The sequence below is a fragment of the Cherax quadricarinatus genome, chromosome 100 (assembly GCF_038502225.1).
Source record: "Cherax quadricarinatus isolate ZL_2023a chromosome 100, ASM3850222v1, whole genome shotgun sequence".
Lineage (NCBI taxonomy): Eukaryota > Metazoa > Arthropoda > Malacostraca > Decapoda > Parastacidae > Cherax > Cherax quadricarinatus.
In genome coordinates, this window is record NC_091391.1 from 136,546 (window position 1) to 164,352 (window position 27,807).

General features: G+C 39.3%; 1 protein-coding gene across 1 annotated transcript; it reads left to right on the top strand.

Moving 5' to 3' along the window:
• Window positions 1–1,816: 1,816 nt before the first annotated feature.
• Window positions 1,817–27,388, top strand: Paf-AHalpha (Platelet-activating factor acetylhydrolase alpha). The gene is made up of 5 exons (XM_053799769.2): window positions 1,817–2,015; window positions 7,993–8,199; window positions 10,774–10,896; window positions 12,974–13,075; window positions 13,578–27,388. The coding sequence occupies exons 1-5, from the start codon at window positions 1,950–1,952 to the stop codon at window positions 13,809–13,811; spliced, it is 732 nt and encodes a 243-aa protein (XP_053655744.1). The 5' UTR covers window positions 1,817–1,949; the 3' UTR covers window positions 13,812–27,388.
• The last annotated feature ends 419 nt before the right edge of the window (window positions 27,389–27,807 follow it).

Consider the following 27,807-nt stretch of genomic DNA (forward strand, 5'->3'; position numbering starts at 1 on the left):
ATCCAAGGTCCCTCAATTATTATTATTATAATCAAGGGGGAAGCACTAAACCCATAGGATTATACAGTGCTTGGGGGAGGGATGGAAGGGATTCAGGTTTAACTCAGGGAACTGGAGCACAGATCCAGTTCCCTAGATCAAGAGCCCCTCACCAGCATCAAGGAACCTTCCTTGAGGGGAAGGTCCCTCAAGGGAGGTTCCTTGATGCTGGGGAGGAGCTCTTGATCCAAGGTCCCTCAAGAGAGGTTCCTTGATGCTGAGGGGGCTCTTGATTCAAGGTCCCTCAAGGGAGGTTCCTTGATGCTGGGAGGGGCTCTTTATCCAAGGTCCTTCAAGGGAGGTTCCTTGATGCTGGGAGGGGCTCTTGATCCAAGGTCCTTCAAGGGAGGTTCCTTGATGCCGGGAGGGGCTCTTGATCCAAGGTCCCTCAAGGGAGGTTCCTTGATGCTGGGAGGGGCTCTTGATCCAAGGTCCTTCAAGGGAGGTACCTTGATGCTGGGAGGGGCTCTTGATCCAAGGTCCCTCAAGGGAGGTTCCTTGATGCTGGGAGGGGCTCTTGATCCAAGGTCCCTCAAGGGAGGTTCCTTGATGCCGGGAGGGGCTCTTGATCCAAGGTCCCTCAAGGGAGGTTCCTTGATGCTGGGAGGGGCTCTTGATCCAAGGTCCTTCAAGGGAGGTTCCTTGATGCTGGGAGGGGCTCTTGATCCAAGGTCCCTCAAGGGAGGTTCCTTGATGCCGGGAGGGACTCTTGATCCAAGGTCCTTCAAGGGAGGTTCCTTGATGCTGGGACTCTTGATCCAAGGTCCCTCAAGGGAGGCTCCTTGATGCTGGGAGGGGCTCTTGATCCAAGGTCCTTCAAGGGAGGTTCCTTGATGCTGGGAGGGGCTCTTGATCCAAGGTCCCTCAAGGGAAGTTCCTTGATGCTGGGGAGGGGATCTTGATCCAAGGTCCCTCAAGAGAGGTTCCTTGACGCTGGTGAGAGGCTCTTGATCTAAGGAATTGGATCAGTGCTCCAGTTCCCTGAATTAACCCTGAATACCTTCCATCCCCCCACAGGCGCTGTATAATCCTACGGGTTTAGCGCTTCTCCGTCATTATAATAATGATATTATGAACCCACATCCTTCCTGTGGATGGTAGTGCAAGTGTGTGTGGTGTTGAATAGGTAAAACTTGGGAATTTTGGCTTAAATAACGAAATTTTTCTTGCGGAATGAGACAAGAGAAAATTTGTGTGTGCAATAATTTCACAAAAATCATTTTGAATCTAAAGAAAAAAATATATTTAATTGTGTTTGTTTATTATTAAATTATTGTAAACTTATCTAAAATATATTTAGTTGGATTAGACTTAATTAACTTGCGCTTGTCATAATAAGATCAGGTAAGTTTTCTAAGGTTTTTTGGTACAAAATTATTAATTTTTATATTAACAAAAATGAAAAAAATATATCTTTAAACGTATAAGAGAAAATTTTCGAAAAATTTAATTTTAAAAGAGTTCTTGATAATTGACCAATTGTACCTATTATTATTATTATTATTATTATTATTATTATTATTATTATTATTATTATTATTATTATTATTATTATTATTATTATTATTATTATTATTATTATTATTATTATTATTATAAAGATTAAAGGAAAATGGACATTATAAGTGTTATTTCTTGTTTTTGTCTTTATTTTCGAGTTTGTTATTATCAACACAATATTTTTATTTATTAAATAAGTTAAATTTGTAGTGTAAATATATAAGTTAAAAATTATAAAATTTGAGATATATTGTTTATAATGATTGTTAGTGGATGACTGTGTTGGAGGCTGGTGTTGGAGAAGTGTTGGAGGCTGGTGTTGGAGTACTGGTGTTGGAGTACGTGTACTGGTGTTGGTGTTGGAGTACGTGTACTGGTGTTGGAGTACGTGTACTGGTGGAGAGTTAATAATGAACACAGCAACACAAGCTTCACCACTACAAGATGTACATGGTGATGGTAGATGGTTAAGTATGGTGAGTTATTATCTCTACCTCACTCTACCTACCTCACTCTACCTACCTCTACCTCACTCTACCTACCTCACTCTACCTACCTCTACCTCACTCTACCTACCTCACTCTACCTACATGGTGATGGTAGATGGTTAAGTATGGTGAGTTATTATCTCTACCTCACTACCTCTCCCTCACTCTCTCCCTCTCACTCCCTCCCTCACTCTCCCTCTCACTCTCCTTCACTCTCCCTCTCTCCCTCACTCTCCCTCTCACTCTCTCCCTCACTCTCTCCCTCACTCTCCCTCTCACTCTCTCCACTCTCTCCCTCACTCTCCCTCTCACTCTCTCCCTCACTCTCTCCCTCACTCTCTCCCTCACTCTCCCTCTCTCTCTCTCACTCCCTCACTCTCTCCCTCACTCTCTCCCTCACTCTCCCTCTCACTCTCTCCCTCACTCTCTCCCTCACTCTCTCCCTCACTCTCTCCCTCACTCTCCCTCCCTCACTCCCTCACTCTCCCTCACTCTCTCCCTCACTCTCTCCCTCACTCTCTCCCTCACTCTCCCTCACTCTCCCTCACTCTCCCTCCCTCACTCCCTCATTATCTCCCTCACATAATTCTCCACCTATGTACCCCAGGCAGGTCTTCTCTCACTGTACGACTCGTGTACCCGGACCTGACCTCTGGTATTTATACCTGGGGATCAACCACGCTAAATCACCTTAAACCTTAATAACCGAACAAAAATCTGCGGTGCGACTAATTACTAACTCCGGCATCAGACAACGCACTCCACCTGTTTTCGAGAGTCTTAACTTGCTTAATATACAAAATATCCACACTTACCGTGCCTACTACATTCACTGAACACTATACGGTGGTACCCCGGGATGCGAACTTAATTCGTTTGAGAAGGCTGTTCGAGTGCCGATACCGAACGAATTTGTTCCCATAAGGGATAACGTAAATTACATTAATCCGTTTCAGACCCCCAAAAATAAACTCGAACAATTATGTAAATACACTTACATAATTGTTCGAGTTTTGAGCTGTTCGTATCCCGAGGTACCACTGTACAGTGGTACCTCAAATTTTGAAGTTAGTTCTAGATTTGAAAGGTTTGAAAAGTGAAGCAATATTTCCCATAAGAAATAATGGAAATACAATTAATCCGTTCCAGAACCCAAAAATATTCCCCAAATAATACAATTTATAGAGATTAATTATAGTTTTACATACACACAACAAATGTAGTGTACAATTATGTACAGTATTAATAAATTTAAACATATAAAATAACATTTTGACTTACCTTTATTGAAGATTGGTGATGGCATCTGGAAGATTGGGAGGAGGAGAGAGGGAGTTGGGATTAGCATTTGGAAGGAGAATCCCCCTCCATGAGGACTTTAGGTATCAAAGGCTTCTCTGGGGTTACTTCCCTTCTCTGTCTTTTAACCCGTAAACGGTCCAAGCAGATCTACGTTCACACGCGTAGTGCTCCAAAAGTAGATCTACGTTTTTTTACATATTTTCAAATATAACAAAAGAAAAAGTAGATCAAAATTTTTTTACACATTTTCAAATGTAAAAAAACAAAAAGAAGATCTACGTTTTTTACATACTTTCAAATGTTGAAAAAACGTATATATACGTTTGGACCGTTTACAGGTTAATGCCACTAGGACCAGCTTGAGAGTCACTGGACCCCTGTCTCACAAAATAATTGTCCACAGTCCTCTGTTTCTGGTGCCTCTTTAACATTTCCCTAAAATGGGACATGGTTCTGTCACTGAACTTGTTGCAAAGATGGTTTGTTTCAGCTTGCTCAGGGTGGTACTTCTCCACAAACATTTGGACATCATTCCACTTGGCGCAAATATCCTTAATCTTTGAAGAAGGTGGACAGGTCCGGTACCCGGCGGTTCAAAAATAGGGGCGAGTTCGATAATAGGGACAAAGTTGGTTCGAAAAAAAAGTTGATTTTCAAAGAGTTCGATAAGCGATACGTTCGAAATTTGAGGTTCCACTGTACTCTAAACCCTCCTCTCAAACTCCTCCTTGATAACTATAACAGAACACACAGCCATAATATTAAACACAGATCACTCTTCGAAGTCCCTCATGTTCATATCTCCCTATGCAAAAACGCTATGCACGTAAAAGGCCCAAAGATCTGGAATTCATTACCAGAACACACTAAAAGACCCGTCTCTGCATATCAGTTTAAGACCCTAATAAGAAATCACCTCATCACCCAAAATTAACCAGACAAACCATACCTAACCATATTGTGCTGATGAATGCTCAACCACTTACTACTGCGAAATTACGATATCTGTGTTTCCATTGTTTTAAATAGTATTAGATTATAAAACAGTACATCATAATGTAAATTGTTCCATTGTGATACCAAATTTCATTGTTTTAAATAGTACTAAACTGTAATACATCACACTGTAAATTGTTTGAAATTATTACATTGTAATACTGTAATCTTTATTAACTAATTCAATAGTGTAATAAGTCTCTACTAGACTTATCAAAATCACACACAAAGTGGGAGTTGTCACAGCTGCTCTTTGCTGATGACACTGTGCTCTTGGGAGATTCTGAAGAGAAGTTGCAGAGATTGGTGGATGAATTTGGTAGGGTGTGCAAAAGAAGAAAATTAAAGGTGAATACAGGAAAGAGTAAGGTTATGAGGATAACAAAAAGATTAGGTGATGAAAGATTGGATATCAATTGGAGGGAGAGAGTATGGAGGAGGTGAACGTATTCAGATATTTGGGAGTGGACGTGTCAGCGGATGGGTCTATGAAAGATGAGGTGAATCATAGAATTGATGAGGGAAAAAGAGTGAGTGGTGCACTTAGGAGTCTGTGGAGACAAAGAACTTTGTCCTTGGAGGCAAAGAGGGGAATGTATGAGAGTATAGTTTTACCAACGCTCTTATATGGGTGTGAAGCGTGGGTGATGAATGTTGCAGCGAGGAGAAGGCTGGAGGCAGTGGAGATGTCATGTCTGAGGGCAATGTGTGGTGTGAATATAATGCAGAGAATTCGTAGTTTGGAAGTTAGGAGGAGGTGCGGGATTACCAAAACTGTTGTCCAGAGGGCTGAGGAAGGGTTGTTGAGGTGGTTCGGACATGTAGAGAGAATGGAGCGAAACAGAATGACTTCAAGAGTGTATCAGTCTGTAGTGGAAGGAAGGCGGGGTAGGGGTCGGCCTAGGAAAGGTTGGAGGGAGGGGGTAAAGGAGGTTTTGTGTGCGAGGGGCTTGGACTTCCAGCAGGCATGCATGAGCGTGTTTGATAGGAGTGAATGGAGACAAATGGTTTTTAATACTTGACGTGCTGTTGGAGTGTGAGCAAAGTAACATTTATGAAGGGATTCAGGGAAACCGGCAGGCCGGACTTGAGTCCTGGAGATGGGAAGTACAGTGCCTGCACTCTGAAGGAGGGGTGTTAATGTTGCAGTTTAAAAACTGTAGTGTAAAGCACCCTTCTGGCAAGACAGTGATGGAGTGAATGATGGTGAAAGTTTTTCCTTTTTCGGGCCACCCTGCCTTGGTGGGAATCGGCCAGTGTGATAATAAAAAAAAAAAAAAAAATAATTTGGACATGATACATAGAAGTGCAAAGAAATACATTGGTTAAGTGTAACATGCCAAAAGCCCCTTGTATGCAGAGCATTACGGGCAGGCGTAAAATTAACTTAAGATTAACTAAACAATAACAATAAATAACAAAAAAAGGCACAATACCGTGACTGGAACGATACACAAATAACCCGCACATAAAAGAGAGAAGCTTACGACGATGTTTCGGTTCGACTTGGACCATTGACAAAGTCACACTAGGAAACAGATAACAATTAAGTACAAATGAGTACATGTATTACAAAGACAGGTCATATGGTCATTTACTGAGTTGCTGAACATTCAGTAGAATGGAGTATTCTGTTAGGTCATGTAATTAAAAAACAAAGTTTGATTGGGTCACAGGTTAAACATTTATGAGATACAATTATTCAGTATTTATTTAGTTGTGGATGAGTGATTTTTAAGAAGAGACTTGAATTTATAAACAGTGTTTCTTTTATATTCACAGGTAATGAATTCCAGATTTTTGGGCCTTTTATGTGCATTGAGTTTTTACATAGTGTGAGATGGACACGAGGAACATCAGAGAGTGATCTGTGCCTTGTGTTATGGTCATCACCTGATATAATATTCATTTCTCCTGTACTCGCTGTTACTCGTCTAATGACCACTTGAACTATGTATTATTGCCTTCCTAATCTTCAATTAATCTTTAAGTTTGCCCAAAATGCTCTACATACAAAGGGGCTTTTGGGATGTACACCCAACTATTATATTCCTCTGTATGACCACGTAACTTGTCGAAATAAACATCTTAATCTTAAGGTACCCATTTTTTACTGATGAGTGAGCATAGATAACCGGTGTAAGGAAACACCCAATGTTTCAACCCTCGTCGGGAACCAAACTCAGATCTTCAGTTGCTCAATATATGCTCTATATACGTATTAGATTTATTTTCTTTGGGAGGAAATGTTGGTCACGTTTCCTTATACAGTGGACCCCCGCTTTACGATCATCTCCCAATGCGACCAATTATGTAAGTGTATTTATGTAAGTGCGTTTGTACGTGTATGTTTGGGGGTCTGAAATGGACTAATCTAATTCACAATATTCCTTATGGGAACAAATTCGTTCAGTACTGGCACGTGAACATACTTCTGGAATGAAATAATATCGTAAACTGGGGGTTCACTGTACTACCTGGTATCTCCATTCATCTAGCACAGTACCTTATACCTTTGACTTATGCCTTTGAAGAGTTTCGAGAGTTTATCTACTGTCTGAGCCTGGCCATGGGCCAGGCTCGTCTGGTGCTTGCCTGGTCAACCAGGCTGTTGCTGCTGGAGTTCCCAAACTTTTTTGGGCTGCCGCCCCCTTGGCTCCCAGGCCACATCCCTAGCACTGACCACACACACATGAACACACCTCTTTCTTGATATTAAGTTTACTGCAAATTCAAAATTCCTCTACACTCCCCCTGGATCTTTCTACTACCCCCAGGGGAGCAGTACTGCCTGCTTTGGGAAATTGCTGATTTAGCAGTAAGTAGGTACCTGGGTCTTAGTTGGCTGGTGTGGGTGGCATCCTGGGGGACGAGATTGAAGGACCACAACGGAAATAAAAAACTATCCTTGAAAACGCACTGACTTTCTTGGGTTATCCTGAGTGGCTAACCCTCCCCTAGGTTAAAAATCCAAACAAATCTTATCTTAAGGAATGCCATTTTTTAATTAGTTTATAAGAGTGGGGGATGGGAAGGATTGGGAAAGAATAGAGCGGCAACAACATTGTGGATAGGCAAGAAGAGATAGGTAAGAAAAGCGACTTAACCACTTTGGGTGGGTTGAATAGTTTTTATCACATGGGGGTTGATTATCTGTCAGTTCTACTTTATGTAAATTTAATTAGGTAGAATAGGTAGGCCTAAATAAACCAGTCAGAATACTTGTTGGCAAAAATGAGCCCAGCAAATAGTGTTTTCACATCTAATCACAATGAGGGACTGATTACCTCAAGCTCCTCCTCTCCTTACTCCTCTGTGCTTAGTATTGGGCTAAACAAGCCATTGTGTGGCAAAACATTTCCTTAATATAGATTCCCATATGTTGCATAAGTGTCTCAATCTTGAACTTGTCTTCATACATGCTTATGTAGATGGCAGTACAGTGGACCCCTGGTTTACGATATTATTTCATTCCAGAAGTATGTTCAGGTGCCAGTACTGAATGAATTTGTTCCCATAAGGAATATTGTGAATTAGATTAGTCCATTTCAGACCCCCAAACATACACGTACAAACGCACTTAGTTCTGTTGTTAGTAGCGGTTCCAGTTTTAACTTGTGTAAGTGTACTGGTAGAGAACAGAAAATAATTCTTTTTATTTTTTCAGCACAATAGGTTTGTGAACCAAGCACGGGAAATGGAACCCGATGTGGTGTTTGTGGGCGACTCTTTGGTTGCCAATCTTCAGTCCACTGATCTATGGGAGAAATGGTTCGCTCCGATGCATAGCCTCAATTTTGGTATCGGAGGTGACCAAACACAACATGTCCTCTGGAGACTTAAGAATGGAGAATTGGAATATATAAAACCGAAGGTGAGACGTAAATTGTAGTTGATATCATTAGATAGTTGTATCAATGATAGAGTTCTTGTGGATGAAATTTTATCTTATCTTGCTGGCTGTCTCACACTGAGGTAGGGTGACCCATAAAAGAAACACTTTTACCATGATTTGGGCATGGGCTGCTCAAACAGTCCATGCTTAAGAGCATGGACATTTGAGCATTTAAACTGTTGAAAAAAAAATAATTGAAGAGAGGAACTTGAGTGAGATGTTTGCATGTCAACAAGCTTCTTCAGTCAATACATAGGAATGTACATTAACCCTTTGAGGGTCGGTCACATACAAGTACGTCATTGCAGCCTGGGTCGGTCACGTACTTATGCGCCTAAATTCTAGCACCTTCAAATCTGGTGGAAGAAAGCTGGCAGGCCTACATATGAAAGAATGGGTCTGTATGGTCAGTGTGCGCAGTATAAAAAAAATCCCGAAGCATGCTGTGTATAATGAGAAAAAAAAACTTCAACTGTGTTTTTGGTTTAAAACAGTGACTTTCTAGTGAATTTTCATATGGTATTTATAGTTGGATTCTCGTTTCCTTGGTCTCATTTGATAGAATGGAAGATATATTACAGAATTAGAGATGGTTTTGATTGGTTTCACGATGACAAGTACCTTGAAATTGAGCTCATAGTAGCGAAAATGATCGATTTTTGCCGATATTCAAGAGTAAACAAATCAAGTCAAGCGTCCAATACATGTCAACTGGTGAGTCTAATATTCTTTCATAAGTGCGCTGATATTATTTATACCATTTTTACAATGATGCAGTAGTATACATAACAGAAAACTTTCTGGTTTCTGTGAGAATAAAAATTCAAAATGGAAAGCAAAAGTAATGTAAGAGGGGCCTGGAGACGTGTCTGATGAACAGATAAAATGTTATTTTAGTGCCACAAATGTCTGTCTTGTTTATTCTGGACCCTAATTTGAAATTGGCATCTTTTGAAATTTGTATGAAATTGCCCAAATTGCCAATTTCTGACCACTTTATTGGGTAGTGGAAATCAGTAAATGGGCAGATTCTTGAACTCAATCCATAGAACTAATGGAGTTCTAGGGAAATAGCTATGATTTTAGTCAACTGTAACGTTGGAATTGGCTGAAAATAGGGCCCAAAGTGGGCCAAATCACCAACTTGGAGACTACTAACTTTGCAAGAGCATAATTCCGTAAATTTTTTATCAAATTTCATACTTTTGGTATCATTATGATCGGAAAAAGATTCTTTATCATTTCATAAGAATTTTTTTTTTTTTTTTTTTTTTTTTCGAAAAATTTTCGACCCTGAGAACGAGTTTGGGAGAGGGCCTCTTGACTCTCAAAGGGTTAAACAAATTTATTAAAGCACATCAAGTGGTCAGGTCTGTGAGGTCAGTAAGTTTATTTAGGCACTGGTACACAAGTACAATTATCATACATAATGTAAATTACCTAGGATAACCCCAAAAAGTCAGACGGGTCACTGTGTAAGGTGAATTGCAGTGACCTGTTTCTGTAAGGCAAGTTGTTTTATGGGTTTGGCTAAACTGAAAGCTCCCGGAGTTTGTTGGATTATATTTTCCACCTCGATTAGTGCAGTTTCCGGTCATTTCTGTCATGACTAACTGGTCATCTTTGCAGGACGTTAGGTGTGTAGTCTTGTCCCTATGTATCATTCAGGTGTTGATCATGTTGCAAGTCCTGTATGCATGCTGGTGTTACATGAACCTGTATTTCTGTCAACAACCATCACATGGAATGATGTTCACACCTAGCATTGTCTTCATTGCCTTGTCATGCCTTTGATAGTGTTGGTTGTGATAGTGGCCAAAATAATATTAACATTTGCTGATTGAACTGTCGAATGACTGAGTAATCAATTTAAATGTGTACGTTTGTTATCTTCCAAGATGATGATACACTTATTCACACCACTACATTTGTTCAAGATTGACTCGAAGGACATGAAAGTGAAGTCGAACACTTGGATTGGCCCTCACAATTGCCGTATCTAAATACAGCCTCTCCTTACTTAACGATGGAGTTCCATTCCTAAGACCACGTTGTTGAACGAATTCATCGCTAAGTGAGGAACAAGCTATAATAGTAGTTAGTGTCAACCATCAGCTCTGATATACATTATTTAGGTATACATACTGATCAGAGAGCCCGTCATAAGCCAGAGTCATCGATAAACGAATACGTCGCTAAGTGAGGAGTGGCTGTAATTGCCTTTGCGCCCTCAAAAAGTCGAAATATCACAAGTCGAATCAATGTGAGTCGAGGAGCACCTGTAATATACGTATTTTGGAATTACCATTTTGTAGGGGGTAAAATCTTGTTGTTCGGGCACTCAGTGAGATACAGTCATCACAAAACTTTACATTAATAATTTTTTAGCCCAAAAACACAATGAAGAGGAGGGGCAAGAGACATTCAGAAATACGTACAGTTTCGATCCCTTTTATTTGCCGGGTCACTATCTGGAATAGACCTGGGCCGGTAAATGTACCAGTGAATATTGAAGGAGTATCCATTTTATGATGAATGACTGTTCCATTACAGGCTGTTGTGGTATTAGTGGGGACCAATAACCATGACCATTCAGCAGATGAAGTTGCTGAAGGCATCACAGAAATATTCCAGGCAATTAGGGAAAAGCAGCCACAAGCATATATAGTTATTCTTGTAAGTACTGGTAATTTGGTATGTTGTTTTGTTGTTAGTCCCACTATGACATACAAGTGAAAAACATAGTTTGTGTGAGTAGTGATATAACTTGTATTATGTTAGCAGGTTCAGTGAAATCAATGGTGATATGAAAAAGACCTGGAACACAATTAAATCCTGGGCTCTTGAAAATTGACCAAAACCAGCGATATTGTCCTAATTGAATTCAATGAACCTTACATCTATCCTGCTGAAACAGCCAATACATAAAATTTCTTCTCTACCATAGGATCAAGTCCAATTAGCAAAATCCCAAGTAGTACCAATGCTCCAGCGAGTGACTACCTTGCTGGAAGTTTTCCAAACTCCCTCTATGTGGCTTCAACTAATCCTACTGAGGTCCCTTCGATAATAAATTCACTGAAAAACAAATCAGGAAACTTAGCTCATGTATCACTACTATTGTTCAAAAGAACAAAATGTGCTTTCATTTACCATTGCAATATTGTTCAACAAATCATTGGAAACCAACACATTCCTGACAATGCTGAGATAGCAAGGGTCACCCCAGTACATAAATGAGGAAACCCAATTAACATAAATAGCTGTAGACCTGTATTTAACTTGCCATTGTTATCCAAAAATTTTCAAAATATTAATCCACAGATTATACTCTTTTCTAGAATCGCTCAATATACTCATCCCTTGCGAATTTGGTTTTAGGCCAAATAAAAATGCAAACGATGCAATTATAAAAATGCTACACTTCTCTTTGCAACTCTTGGAAATAATGAATATCCTCTGGGATTCTGTAGAGACCTTAGGAAAGCTTTTGATACAGTAGACCACAACATCCTACATCTTAAACTAAAATATTATGGTGTCGGAGTTCATTCACTAGCATATTTAAAGTCCTACCTTAACAACGGACACAAATATGTCTCCATCAAGGGCATAACCTCATCAACACATCCTATAGACACGGGTGTCCCAAGGCAGTATTCTTGGCTCTCTGCTTTTCCTCATTTACATCAGTGATCATGTACTCACTGTAGCTACTACTAAACAATGATCCGACATATTTCTTGCCCCTCTAAAACCAAGTTGACGTTGGCCAAGGGAACTGGATCTGTGCTCCAGTTCCCTGAATTAAGCCTGAATACCTTCCACATCCCCTCCCACATGCGCTGCATAATCCTATGGGTTTAGCCCTCCCCCTTGATTATAATAATAATAATTTAAAACCAAGCATATCCAAAAGTCTACCCACAAACTCTTACTATATCTACTAATACATAATTTAGTGCTCTATATATATCTTCTATGCTTATTTATCCTCTTTTTCTTAAAATCAGTATTGCTTAATAATAAATATTTATATATAATTCAGTTAGAGGCCCCCCTACCCTTTTTAATAATTCTGACTCTCCAAATTTACTTACTATGCCATACACAATAGTTTCTCCCATTTTAGCATTTAGGTTCCCCACAACAATTGTAAAATCCCCTCAACATTTGCTTAACACTTTTCCTCAAAACTCTCATACCCAAGTGCAAAAAATACTCAAATTGTTTCACGAGATGAGTTTAGATTCCATTTGTAAAAAGTATGTACAAGCATACCTCATTAATGTGGTGCACGCTTTTGGTTATATTTCCATTTTTGGTTATATTTCCATTTTTGGTTATATTTCCATTTTTGGTTATATTTCCATTTATTTTGAGCACCTGCCTTGCTCTTAAAATTGTTTTTCAACAGTTTTCAATTTTTTTTTTATTAGCTTTACTTTTGCATTTTTTAGGCCTAGTGCTATTACATACATGTACTTTGTAAATGATAGTGAAAACATGTTTTTAGGCTTTTATATGCACTGGTAAGTGGAAAGAAAAAGGCTGTGATTTGCTATAAAGTGATATTAGCTTTACGACAGCAATCTGGAATTTAACCTACGGTATTAGTGAGGCATGTTCGTATAACATAATACTGGAAGTTAAAAATATATACCATTTCATTGATAGGTTGTATATAGCTTAGTAGGAAAAGATGGAAACATCTGTCCAAGAATTTTTTTTCTAAAAATTGCATTTTTTCCAGACACTTTTACCTCGAGGAGAGAAACCCAATCCTCTGCGTGAGAAGAACAGTGAAGTCAATGTTCTCATAAAGGAAGCTCTGCGCCAGGCTGACCTGTGTCAGGTTACTATTATCTTATTCATGGTATACAGTGGACCCCCGGTTAACGATATTTTTTAATTCCAGAAGTATGTTCAGGTGCCAGTACTGACCGAATTTGTTCCCATAAGGAATATTGTGAAGTAGATTAGTCCATTTCAGACCCCCAAACATACACGTACAAATGCATTTACATAAATACACTTACATAATTGGTCGCATTGGGAGGTGATCGTTAAGCGGGGGTCCACTATATTGTAAGAATCTTCACTTCTCATGCTGCTGCTTATTTGTATTTTAACAGTGTTTAACATTTAAAATGTGCTTCTCTTGCCTCTTCTTCGAATTCCTTTGAAGGTGTGTGTGTGTAAGCACATGAAAGCACTCAGGGTTTTTTTCCTCTTTTCACTGTGGCATTTTTACATATTTGCAGTCGTCCATTTTATTGTGATTTCTTCCATGCATTAATATATTTTGTATGTTGCAATATGATGCAGTTCTAAGTTTGTTCATCATATTTTCGCAGGTGGTTAATATTGATCGTGACCTTGTCTTAAGTGATGGGACAATAGATCACCGAGACATGTACGACTACTTGCATCTGACATCTCAGGGTTACCGGCGTGCCTTTGAGCCTGTCTATATGCTTTTGACCAATTTATTGCATGAAAATGATACAGCACTGCTCAACGATGCTGCACTTGCATCGCCAGCATCAGATAATCCCCCAGCAGACAACCGTGGAACTTGTGTCGAGTAGTTTGTATACTGCACTGATCAACTCACTCAGCCATTTAGCACCACTTCCCAAGTTCCTTGGCAACCTTAATCATGGTAGCATATCTTTCAGACATTCTTCTCACAAAATGTTGCTATGCACTAGTGATACATATGTGCATTTCTGCTTGTCTGGTCTGCCTTCTCCACCAATATCTCTCGCAAGGTAATTACTTTTTTAATTTTATCCATCAACTGATTTTCTTAATTTATTTTGGAAGTCTTGATGAAGGACCCAAGTTACACACAGCTTTGCTTAATGTTCGATGTGATCTCTAAAGATCCTCATTGTATTGTGTTTTGAAAGTGACACATACATTAAAATTTACATTATTAGCATCTCGTATATGCTTTTTTTTTTTTTTTTTTTTTTTTTACTCAAGTCAGATTTTTTCATGTTACAGTTTTTCTTTTAATGCTTCTATGAAATTTGTATTCATTTATATACAACCTTTTCATCACGGATACTGTACACTACTGTTTATTATTGTTCAATATGGACAAACTTTGCAAATTTAACTTAAATATTCCCTACAAACATTTTTCAGCAAAATCTCAAATTTCAAAATAATGAGAATTAAATTACTGGTAAATTATGCATCTCTAATAATAAGCAGAAGACACTAATCTTGTATAAGAGCAAATATAGGATTGGTTTTGATTTGATCCACTGACGACATGATAAAGTTTAAGACAACCAAAGTTCTGATCAATATACTATACATAAGTCTGTGCATTTTCTCAGTAAAATATCTGTTAGAAGGTAAAATAATTTGAGGTGTGTAACTGTTCATATTTACTTTCCACTGACATAATATTCTTTACAACAGAAGAAAAAGGTTGTGTAGGCTATTAATTATTATTAAAACTGTGTGAAGCTGAAAATTCAGAAAGTATTTGTGTTCACAATCCATTTGAAATTAGAAACTGTTCAAACATTATTTGAATATTATAGAAATGCAAAACAAAAAAATGGTAATTTCTTGTACATATGGAGTGTGAGTAAAGCAGCATTTATGAAGGTATTCAGGGAAACCAGTTAGCCAGACTTGAGTCCTGGAGGTGGGACATACAGTGTCTGCACTCTGAAGGACAGCTGGAGATATGTTAAAAGTTTTTGAACTAGTATCAGCATGCCTCTGGCAACACAGTGATGGAGTGAGTGACAAGTGTGTTTTCTTTTTTGGGTCGCCCTACCTTGGTAGGAAACGGCCAATATGTTAAGAGAGAAATAAACGCAGCTTATAGAGTGGAAGCAGCATGTTATGCTAGAGGTTGTCGGGGTATACTAAGGCAGCCAACACTGGGCTTGTGAAGGACAATTCATTCCTAAAAACCAAAGTTTAGAACAGAAGGACTTGCTAATCCTGTTCTTGTGATACATTTTAAGTGATCTTATTGTCATTATTTAAACTTTTTTTAATATTCTAGTTATTTATACATTGGTATTTTCTCAGTTCACTTTCATTGTGCAGCTGTTTGTGTATATGTATGCATGCATGTATATTGTATAGATTTTTTAACTTAATTATTTTTTAATTAATATTTTTTAAATAGTTAGTTATCATGGGTTAAAAGGTTATGATTGTTTTATCAGTTCACACATTACAAATTAATATATTAAATTAAGGGTATACAATAATAAGCTTATGCTGACCTGAGATAAGTTGGGTAAGATTAATTTAAATTATATCATGTTAATTTTAGGAAGGTTAGAATATGTTAATGAGTTACTTTTGGTGCAAAATATATTTTTTTATGCCATGATAACTTATCTATGTTTATTTGTGCATGAAAGAGAATTTTCACAAAAGTTTTATGTTTAGGGCAGTGCAGCTCATATATATGACGTATGTACATGACATGAATGGTATACAGTACTGACGCGAGGAAGAATTAAACACGTGCAGCATCTGGGTATCTCTACTTGTAAACATTTCACCATCCAGTGACTATCATTATAAATTAAAGGACATAATGGGAAGATGGTAGAACCGTATGTAAAAAATACGAGTGATCAGTGAGTGAGAGTCTGGGAAGAGTAATAAAGTGAACACTTAAATTCTAAAAAGGAAATTTAAAAGAAAGCAGGATAAGCCATTGACCTCACTTACTGTGTGAAGTGTCTCCTGCTCTCACCCCTAACCACTCACCACTGATCTCCCCACCCAGCACTTACTACCCACTGCCCGCTTCCCATAAATACCCAACGCCCTTAAACTACCCACCACCCATGAACTACCCACAGACCACCCACTGCCCATAAACCACCCAGGATAGTATAAAGAAAAGTGAGGATGGCCAGAAATAAGATCTCTTGTGTATGTGAAAAATTTTTTAGAAGAAACATTAGGGGCATTGATTATGAAATATGTAGAACGTCTCATGCATCACGTACAAAGCTTAATTCAGCCACCAGAAATGACCTAAAACAAGAAAGATGTTTCTGGACTTGCCCCATTGAGATGGAAACCTGGTCAGGCATAAGGGAAGTATTAAAAAGTGAAAACCTAGAAAGCATAAGAAAGTTTCTAAGGAGCTTGCCAGATATATACAAAGAGTGGGAAAAAAAAGGTAGGGAACAGGGGGAGGAGGAAAATGAAAATAAAGGTAAAGACCAAGGAGCTGAAACAAGGGTGGAAAATGTCATTCAGGAAGTCAGAAAAGACCAAAAAATGGGTGTATGACATAGGAAAAAGGGAAGGGAAGAAGAGAAATTTATAGTAGGAATAAATGAAAGAAAACAAGAGAATACAGATCAGGTGGCAGAACTTGGGCAAGATTCAGACTCAGTAAATGTAGGTAAATATAGGGAGAACATGCTGGAATAAACACAATAGAAAATGTATGAACGTGTTGAGAAATGGAAAGTGTTGCTTTTACAAAGAGTGCAGCAGGTACTTCCACCCAGTGATGTGCAAAGCTTCAACACAGTCCAGAGAATGTTATAACCTGAACTGCCCAGACCATCATGTAAAAGGAATGCCGTGCTACAGAGAAATGGAAAATGAGCAGCAGTCTTTTGTAGACAGAAACGATTGTACCAAAGAAAGAGGCAAAATGGGGAAATGGGACAGAGGGACACAACACTGGGACATACCAAGCCAGGCATCAGCTCATCAGGGTTGAATATACAGTCAAATGCAAAATCAGTATTGGAGAAATCAGGGGTATGTCCACCAGGGGCCATACCAGGTAGTACATCACCAGTGATACTAACTAAACACACAGCAAAACAAAACATCCCAGATGGTAAATCCTGCTTCCTCTTTGCAAACACTCGAGGTTTGAAATAAAATAAAAACGAAAAGTTAGTTATATTAGTGGGTTCCTCTCAGAAGCGAATGTTTGGAACATTTACAGAAACACACACAAGGAATGTTTTGGATGGAGCGATAAAGATAAAAACCCATAACATGTATTGATGTGATAGAATTAATAGGTCACAGGGAGGATTAGGACTATGTGAAAGATTCTTTCAACTGCACAGAATTGCTGAATTCTATGAATGATATAGTAGAAATTCTAGGTATTAAAGATGAAAATAGGAATTTGGTAATTTTTTCTTCTTTCAGTATGCTGGCCATATCCCACTGAGGCAGGGTGGCCATATCCCACTGAGGCAGGGTGGCCATATCCCACTGAGGCAGGGTGGCCATATCCCACTGAGGCAGGGTGGCCATATCCCACTGAGGCAGGGTGGCCATATCCCACTGAGGCAGGGTGGCCATATCCCACTGAGGCAGGGTGGCCATATCCCACTGAGGCAGGGTGGCCATCTCCCACTGAGGCAGGGTGGCCATATCCCACTGAGGCAGGGTGGCCATATCCCACTGAGGCAGGGTGGCCATATCCCACTGAGGCAGGGTGGCCATATCCCACTGAGGCAGGGTGGCCATATCCCACTGAGGCAGGGTGGCCATATCCCACTGAGGCAGGGTGGCCATATCCCACTGAGGCAGGGTGGCCATATCCCACTGAGGCAGGGTGGCCATATCCCACTGAGGCAGGGTGGCCATATCCCACTGAGGCAGGGTGGCCATATCCCACTGAGGCAGGGTGGCCATATCCTACTGAGGCAGGGTGGCCATATCCCACTGAGGCAGGGTGGCCATATCCCACTGAGGCAGGGTGGCCATATCCTACTGAGGCAGGGTGGCCATATCCCACTGAGGCAGGGTGGCCATATCCCACTGAGGCAGGGTGGCCATCTCCCCCCCCCCCAAAAAAAAAAAAAAGTTTCTCTTTTTGAATTTTGTAATATATACAGGAGAAGGGGTTACTAGCCCCCTTGCTTCCAGCATTTAAGTCGCCTCTTATGATACACATGGCTTATGGAGGAAGAATTCTGTTCTACTTCCCCATGGAGAAATTTGGCAATTATCCTAGTACTACGTATATAAACCACCATCAGCAACTGCTCAGGAATTCACAAATCAGTTAAGGAAGATAGATAGCTGTCTGGATAGGCTAGAATTATCCCACACCAAATATTATACTCCTTGGAGATTTTAATCTCTCACACATAAAATGGAAGATAGCTCATTGCAACGTTATACCAGAAATATCTCCTTGAAGCACCCTGGCTCAACAGGTACTAATGAGGCTTTGTGTAAAGTACTCGTTGAAGCAACAGATAACTGATCCCACTAGAAATGAAAATGCCAGATTTGATATTCACAAACAGCGAGGACTAATCAGACACACAACAATTACAAAAACAATATACTCTGACCACAACATCATTGAAGTACAGACGAGTATTAACTGAGGGTTAGGGAACTGCAGCACTAATGTAAGAGAAGGGTTGTTTAATTTCAACAACCATAGAATTGACTGGGAAAAAATGAACCAAGAGCTATCAGACATATCCTGGGAGTCAGACATTAACACCCTAAATCTCCACCAGTACCTACAGAGGCTGAATATAGAAGCATACGAGGTCTGTGTTAAACACATACTATTCAGAGAGCCCAGAAGATCAAATATATAAAGAGAGAGAGTGTAGGAGATCATACAGAAAAAGAAAATGGGTTACTGAATTGCTTAAAAACAAATGTGCTGCAACAGAGAAAAGAAAACCTTAGTTGAGAGATTAATGAATTTGAGCAAAAACTTAGGATGTCATACCTAGCAGAAGAAGTACAAAGGGAACAAAAGGCCATACAGGATATTGCAAGAAACCCAAAATATTTCTATTCATGCACAAAATCCAAGCTAAGAACTACCTGTAGAATTGGACCATTATTGAGAGGAGACTCATATACCAACAGTGAACAGGAAATGAGTAAAATCCTAAAAGAGCAGTATGAGCCAGTGTTCAGCAACCCACTAAATGACAGCAAGGTAGAAAATGCAGAAACATTTTTCACTCCAGAAGAAGGCCACACAGACCAACTAACTGACATAAGCACAAGTCCCATAATTTCAAAAAAGAAATGACTAACATGCCCACTCACTCAGCACCTGGACCAGACTCATGGAATTCCTTATAAAAAAAATGGAAAGTACCAGTAGCAAGAGCCCTCAGTATTCTTTGGAGAAAGAGCTTGGATCTAGGTGAAATACTGGAGTCCTTGAAGAGTGCAGACAAAGCTCCTTTGTATAAGGGAGGTAGTAGAGCACTAGCTTAAAATTACAGACCAGTAACCCTAACTTCTCACATAAAAATCTTTGAAAGAGTGATGAGATGGCAGAATACAAATTCCTTGGAACAGCACAACCAGCATAACCCAACCCAGCATGGTTTTAGAGTTGGACGATCATGCTTTTCGCAGATGCTGAACCACTATGGCAGAATTATGGAGGCGTTAGAAGACGACCAAACTGCAGATGTGATATACATGTTTTCCAAAGGCACTTGACAAATGCAATCATGGAGTGATAGTGCACAAAATGAGGTTAGTTAGTTTAATATGTTTATTATGCACCCCATACCCATCCTGTGAGCACACAAAATGAGGGCCATAGGCATTATGGGAAAGGTAGGCAGATGGATTTTCAGGTTCCTAACACGTGCAACACCAAGGGTACTAGTAAACAACAAAATCCAGCATCAGCAGGGTAAAAAGCTCAGTTCTGCAAGGCACCGTCCTGGCACCTCTGCTGTGTCTCATCCTCATAGCAGACATAGATAAGAACACCTGTCACAGTTTTGTATCATTTTCAGATGACACTAAAATAGGCATAAAAGTCATTACAGTAGAAGACACTGAAAAATTACAGGAAGACATAATCAGGGTTTTTCAGTGAGCAGTGGTGGGCAACATGACGTTCAATTGTGATAAGTTCCAGCTGCTTAGGTATGGAAAGAATGAAGAACTCAGAAGGAACACTGCATACAAAACTCAAGACAATCACCAGATAGAACGAAAGGAACACATAAAAGACTTGGGAATAATTATGTCTGGTGATCTTTCTTTCAAAGAACATAATAAGACAAAGATCATGACAACCAGGAGGATGATAGGGTGGGTTTTGAGAGCTTTCAAAACAAGGGAAATAATGCCAATGATGGCACTCTTCAAATTGCTAGTGCTCACTCATTTGGAATATTGCTCAGTGTTGATGGCCCTGTTCAGAGCAGGAGAAATATCAGAGCTGGAACAAATGCAGAGATCATTTACAGCTCACATAGAGCCAGTAAAGCACCTATATTACTGGGAGCACCTGAAAGTCTTAAACATGTACTCAGTGGAGTGGAGGAGAAAGAGATAAACGATAATATTTTCCTGGAAAGTAATTAGGACCTGATCCCAAATTTGCACACTGCCATAACAACATACTTGAGAGATATGGGAGGAGGTGCAACATAAACTCTGTGATGAACAGGGATGTGGTGGGGGCGATAAGGGAACGCTTTATCAACATTTATGGCCCCAGATTATTCAGCATCTTACCAGAAGATATCAGAAACATGGCTGGAACAAGTGTAGAAGCCTTCAAGAGAAAACTGGGAAAGGATCTTCACCAGGTGCCAGATCAACCAGGCTGTGATGGATATGTGGGGCAGCAACAGCCTGGTTGACCAGGCAAGCACCAGACAAGCCTGGCCAGTGGCTGGGTTCCAAGAGTAGCAAGACTCTTGAAACTCATATACATGTATATATATATATCCATCCATCCATCTATGGGGAAACAGAACAGAATTCTTCCTCCGTAAGCCATGCATGTCGTAAGAGGTGACTAACATGCTGGGAGCAAGAGGCTAGTAACCCCTTCGTTTTACCTTTTAGGCCACAATGCCTCAGTAAGATTCAGCAGGTTTGTTGAAAGAAGATAAAATATTATATTATGTATGTAATTGTTTTGGCAGTTTTAGCAGTATATATGTAGTGTATGTTGTGATATTTGTATGAATTGCATGGCTGTGAATTGCTTTATATTTTGTATGCAGTATTTATTATATAGTTTTTGTAACTATTTTGGAAGTTGTCATTGGTGCATATTATTTTTATTTTATGTAAGATGATGAATCTAGTCTCGGTGAAGTAGTTGGTTATCCTATAATGTGTGTTAAAAGTTCTGAATGAAGTTGTGTAACGTAGTGGTCATGTGCACTTGATGCTATCAAAGTTTAGTGCTCTATAGAGATTTCGAGCACTCGGAATGCTGTGTACTTTGTGTATTCTTTCACTTTGAGACCAACATTAGGGCCACATTACATATCTGGACATAACATCACTTCATAGTGAATTTCATATATTGCTTGTTTTTCCATTACTTTAGTTAATACATTGCTATAAAAATTACTTTCAAAGATTCATTAAAATGAATTTTAGCTGAATTGAAAAGAGCACCACATGGCAACCTATGGCTAATCTTTCATAAACTTATAATGTTCATAATGTACAATCTCTCCATGCAGAAGTGGAACACAATTCTTCCTCCGTACGCCATGCGTGCCGTAAGAGGCGACTAAAATGCCAGGAGCAAGGGGCTAGTAACCCCTTCTCTTGTATACATTATTAAAGTTTATTATAATTATGGGGGAGCATTAAACCCATTGGATTATACAGCGCCTGTGGGGGGGGGGATGGAAGGTATTCAGGCCCAATTCGAACTGAAGCACAGATCCAATTCCCCTAGATCATGAGCCCCTCACCAGCATCGAAGAACCTCCCTTGAGAGGTACTAAAGTTAAAAAGAGAAACTTTTGTTTGTCTTTTTGGGCCACCCTGCCTCAGTGGTCTCCCTTCCAGAGGTGTCGCTAGAGTTGGTGTCACCCGGGGTGGAATCTCTGGTGTCACCCAGGACGGCATCTTTGGTGTCACCCCCATGAAATTCAAGGGCGGGGGGATGGGGGTTGGTAAACTCCAGTTACGTCACTACTGCATGACCAGTGACATATTTAGCAATGAGAATGTTTAAGGGCCATAAACTGAACAGGAGAATACTTCTCAACTTTATTAATGATAAAATAAATAATCGTAGTAATATTGAGGAAAACTCAAATACCACTTTTAGTACAGCCAACAGATCCTACATTTATTCATCTTCAACAATGTAAAAAAACTTGAAAAATAAAGAAAAACATTGCAATATCAGAGAAACACTAGTTCCGATTTGACTTTAAGTACAGGTAACATCTCAGTGAATCTGATCTTACATTTCCTTGCCTTCAGTTATGCAAAATCATCTATCACATCATCAAAATCAATGATTTTCCCTATATAGGCTTATTTGTACTTTGTTAATGTATAATAGGCTATATAGAAACGAAGGATTCTTCTCTTAAGTTGGTGCAGCACTGTTTTGGGCATTAGTGTCACCTTTACAGGCTCTATGGTGTCACCCGGGGCACCCGGCCCCCGCCCCCCTTACGACGCCTCTGCACCCTGCCTCAATGATCACCCTGCTTCAGTGGGATATGGTTGACTTGTTGAAAGAAGAAAGAATAATTTGCAATCTAATTCAGCTTGTAGATTTCAGGTGACTATGATGTCAGCATTTGACTGGTACCTATGTATATTTTGTCCTGCAGAATCTAAAAAAATAAAATGACACTAGAAATTTGTACACAATATTTAATGCTAGCAGACAACCCAAGTGATTTCTTAGATGTTGAGAATTTACTAAGTGGTTTCAGCTTAGCACTTTTGAAAGTTGAAACAGAAAAATCATAGCACATTTTGAAATAAAGCTGCAGGATTAAATATTGAAGCTCTGAGCTCATGTGGAAACTCGAGAGAGGATGGGGGGCCAAGTGGTCTACCTGGAGGGTATTCCAGAGATCAGTTCCCCCGTGAGAGGATGGGGGACCAAGTGGTCTACCTGGAGGGTATTCCGGAGATCAGTGCCCCCGTGAGAGGATGGGGGACCAAGTGGTCTTCCTGGAGGGTATTCCGGATATCAATGCCCCCGTGAGAGGATGGGGGGCCAAGTGGTCTACCTGGAGAGTATTCTGGAGATCAATGCCCCCATGGCCCCATCCATGACCAAGCCTTCCGGTGGATCAGGGCCTGATCAATTAGGCTGTTTCTGCTGGCCACATGTAGTGACCCTACTTGGGAGTTTGCTCTACACCTACAACTGGAACATTTTGACTACACTGTGGTTTCTGCAGTCCAATACAGATTATAGGTTGGAGGCAACAGAAGTGACGAGGTAATATGATGATGTAATAAATCCATCAATCTTGTAGAAATAGTTGGAGGTTGTCAGTCCCTCAGCTTGGAGAAGAGTTCATCTCCATGGTCTGGAACAATATGAAGCTGAAGCATGAGAATGGAGTCAGAAATACTGTCGAAGGTGAGGTGGAAGATCTCAAAGACGGAGAAGGCAGGCCTGTCTGGAATTGAACCCTTTTCAGTCATGACTAGTAGTAAGTGATGAAATTGTGGAAGGTATCCTCTATACCAAGATACTGTTGTGTTGCTGTGTCTGACATATCTTGAAAATGGTACAAAATACCAGACATTTCAGCAATAAAGATTCTCAACTGCTGCACATACCTTACTCCTCAACTTGTCAATATTTTATACCATTTTGAACATTTAATACATTGTTTTGAGTCTGTCTTAGGTATGTTCAGTACTACATATATCATTATTTATATACTCACAACACAGTACTCTTAAAAGGTGAAAATAAATGGTATAAAATACCGACAATGGAAACAAACACATATGCAGTTTAATGTGATCCTTTATTGACAACGTTTCGCCCACACAGTGGGCTTTTTCCAAGTCACAAACAGATCTGATTGTGACTTGAAAAAGTCCACTGTGTGGGCGAAACATTGTCAATAAAGGATCACATTAAACTGCATATGTGTTTATGTTTCCACTTTTAAAAGGTATAGAATATTTGAAGAATTTATTGAAGTGTAAAAGTGGATGGCCAGTATAAGTAAAGGATTTACGAAGGAATTCAGGGAAACCAGTTAGCCAGACTTTAGTCCTGGAGGTGGGAACGGAGGGTGAGAATGTTGCTGTTAGAGGATAATCTAAATTGTAATGTCAGCACACCTCTGGCCAGTGATTAAATGAATGATAGTGAATATTTCTTTGGGTCACCTTGTCTTGGCAGATGTTAAGGTAAAAAACAAATAAAAAAATGAGGTTGAGTGTATCTAACAAAGGCAAAACTCAAAATAAATTTGGATAAATTCAGATTTAGAAAGTATAGGATAGTATTGGTTTGGCAGTAGTTATAAATAAGTGTAACTTAACTGCCAGTAGTGTCATTGCAGCTAAAATTTAGTTGCTTTAAAAATAGCTTAGACAGATACATAGGTGAAATGATTTTGTGGAAGTAGGGCCTTACATGAGCCAGTTGGCCTAATGTGGTGCTTCTCTTGTCTCTGATAGTCTACCAGTCTATTAAGACTAGGAGCTTATTATTACTCTTCATGGAGCCATTACATTATTTGACTGATGTAGCGACTCCCACACAGCACCAATTCTGTAAGATTGTTTTTCGAAATACAATACTTTAATCTGTTTCAATATATTTGAGAGTAAGGCTAAAGGGAAAAGGAAATATTCAGTTGGAGAAAACCTTATTCAATTTTTGTGCAGATCAAGTCACAGAACCTGACTGACTGGTGGTAATATTATGCTGTTTATTAACAGCATAATACCAACACCCAGCACAGTACTTTCTCAAATGTTGTGCAACTGTCCCTCAAAAACTAGAGTACATTTAAATAAAAGAAATAGTGCGAAAGAAATAGTGGAGAATGTTGGTGTGTGTGAGCATTCAGTGAGGAACTGGGTGCAGCATTTCAAGCCCTATGATTTGAGCTATAGTTTCAGGTGTTAAAGACTTCCTTTTACCCATAATCAAACATATATAGCCCAAAACCAAAGGGAGCACAGAACAAAAGATGGGGTGGATGCAGGACAAATATGCAACACTTCCTCTCACCACGGCAGTCACGTGAGCACTGGCAAGTTACTTTGCAGTGTGGCAGCAGGCCGAGACATCATGCTAACGGCTGCTGCCCGCCATAATGTACTAACGAAAAAAGACCCCCCTGTATGGTAAGCCCTTGATTTTCATCATGGCATTATGCCGGGGCGCTCACCCTGCATAATGTCGTGACGAGCACTGTATGTCACAGGTGAGAGACACCCAAACACCTACCTGAGAAATAATCTAAACTGGCCAGTCGGTAATCTAGTTGCTTGGTAACAGTGGTGTACTTCCCTGGCCGAGCTGTGATGACGCCGAATCGTTGACATTCTATCACCACCAACCAGTGTTCACAGATTCAGTTTTCTTTATGGTTTCTCCCCTTGGGTCAAAAAAAAAACAGAGCTGAGATGACCAGCAGCAGCCAACCTTCCATCCCCCATGTCACCAACTTGCCATCTACACAACCCCTCCCCCCCCTCCTCCCCAGTCAGTTGGAAGCACTCCCTTCCTCACATTTATATTACATTATATTAACAATTATAGGAAAATTACAAAAATTTCCACACATTTACTGCTGATTTAACTCTTGATAGAGGAGAATATTGTTTTTAGAGAAAATAAGTTTTCAGTGATCTGTGTATGAAGGATAATACTGGAATGATGTCATTTATTGCTACTGTGATAATTTAATTCATATGATGACCATATTTTAGATTACCTATACATGGCATCGAGCTTCTTACTGTACCAAGATGCTCACGGGTGTATTAGTATGTCACCTGGCAGTCCTGCATTATCAAGTTTGTGTGAGACAAATCTCATCATTAAGTGTTTTATAGTATACAGTGCAATACAGTAAACAGTATGCCACATTTACCTGAATTCTCAAATGTTTGTGAATTATGGCTTTAAATGCTCTCTTACAGTTGATTGAGATTTGTTACTTGATAGTTTAAATCCAGTTTTTCGAAGCTTAATGTTTTTGTGGATCTGCTTAAGTTTTTGTTTTCATAGCGCATCTGTCATAAGCAAAAGCGACTTACAATACATGCGTACACTTACATATGCACATGTGGACAAGTGAAAACAAAAAAGTAGGACAAAAAATTGTGTTAATAGATAAGGTGTTAGTATTACAATAGAATATTAGTTACTTAGATTGGAGGATGTATGTATTAAAAATAGTCGTTACTGCAGTAATATTTCTAGCACCTCACTTGAGCTCCATTGTCAGTGTGAAACCAAATTTAAAGTATGTTGAGATTAAGTCACATGGTAATGAATGGTTGACTGAAAATGAATGATCTACAAGGTAATGCTTATTTTTACAGTGTTAAATTTAAGCTTCACTATTACAATATTCTTTGTTAGTCTGATAATTACTAAGTTGACATGTGTTGTTGTGGGTTAGAAACCTACAAGTTGAAGAGTGAGATATTTGTGCAACATTTGGGGATCTTTCTTGAGGAAATGTTTTGCAAGCCAGTGGCTTCTTCAGCCCATTACAGAGAATGGTGAAAGATGAGAATGAGGTAATCAGTCCCTCAGCCTGGAGTCAGTGTGTTCAGTCCATCACTGACTCCAGACTGAGGGACTGATTACTTCATTATCCTCATCTTTCACCGTTCCTCTCTATAATGGACTGAAGAATCCATTGGCTGGTGAAACATTTCCTCAAGAAAGATCCCCAGGTGTTACACAAGTGTCTCAATCTTCAGCTAAGTTGACAGTCAACACTTGTTCCATTGCTCATCTCAGTTGATATTTTAGGATAAAAGTGAAACTCGTGTAATATTTAGTTCATTAATCAAACTAAACAGTTGTATTACAATTGTTTTCTCTCAACTTGAAATGAACCTCAGGGTCCATCTCAAATTATTTTTGTCTTGATGGTTATTGTAATTTACTGTTGCATGTATATTTTTTAGTTATTAATTTTGTCAAAGGTGAATATTTGCCAGCACAATTTAATTTATTATATTTGTCATTTTAAATCTTTGTTTTGATGCACCTTTGAGGCACTGAGTACATGTTTACTATCTTATATTTTAGTTTTAATGATGTAACTGAATTTGTTTAGCAGTTTTTGAAGGGATAACTATTGTACTTGAAAGACAGACTAGTGGTAACACTGCTATGCTAATCTGCCAAGACTTGTGCACATGTCTATATATTATAATTAAATTATTATACAATCAACTCATTATTTTAATATCCATTATCCCTGTATCAGTATTTTGTGGTTTAACATGTATATACATGTTAAACCACATGGGAACTTTTATTGCCTTATTTGATAATTGCCTACATACCTTTTATTTACCTTTCTACTTTTGGTAAATTGTTTGTTGATTTTACAGGGGAATATTATTTGCTACCGGAAATCTGGAAGAGCTCGAGGTGTTCTTTCCCCAGTTTTCTCTGTGCACATTTACCTAAAAGAATCTAGACTGCCATGTTGTTGGCCTTTCTATCTCTGGCTACATTCTACAAGTTAACCTCTACCTTGATGCCTTGAATGCTGTACGGCACGTCATCTGTTAAAACACCACTCCTTTGTACCATGGCCCATCTTATTAGGTAAATGATATTTTGATTGTTCTTTGTATTCTCTTGAG

Bases quoted from the DNA above. Each gene is read 5' to 3' on its own strand.
- Paf-AHalpha (XM_053799769.2), top strand. From the start codon at position 1,950: ATGAACACAGCAACACAAGCTTCACCACTACAAGATGTACATGGTGAT. The intron at 8,200-10,773 runs GTGAGACGTAAA...GTTCCATTACAG, and splicing joins TGGAATATATAAAACCGAAG to GCTGTTGTGGTATTAGTGGG. The intron at 13,076-13,577 runs GTTACTATTATC...ATATTTTCGCAG, and splicing joins GCCAGGCTGACCTGTGTCAG to GTGGTTAATATTGATCGTGA.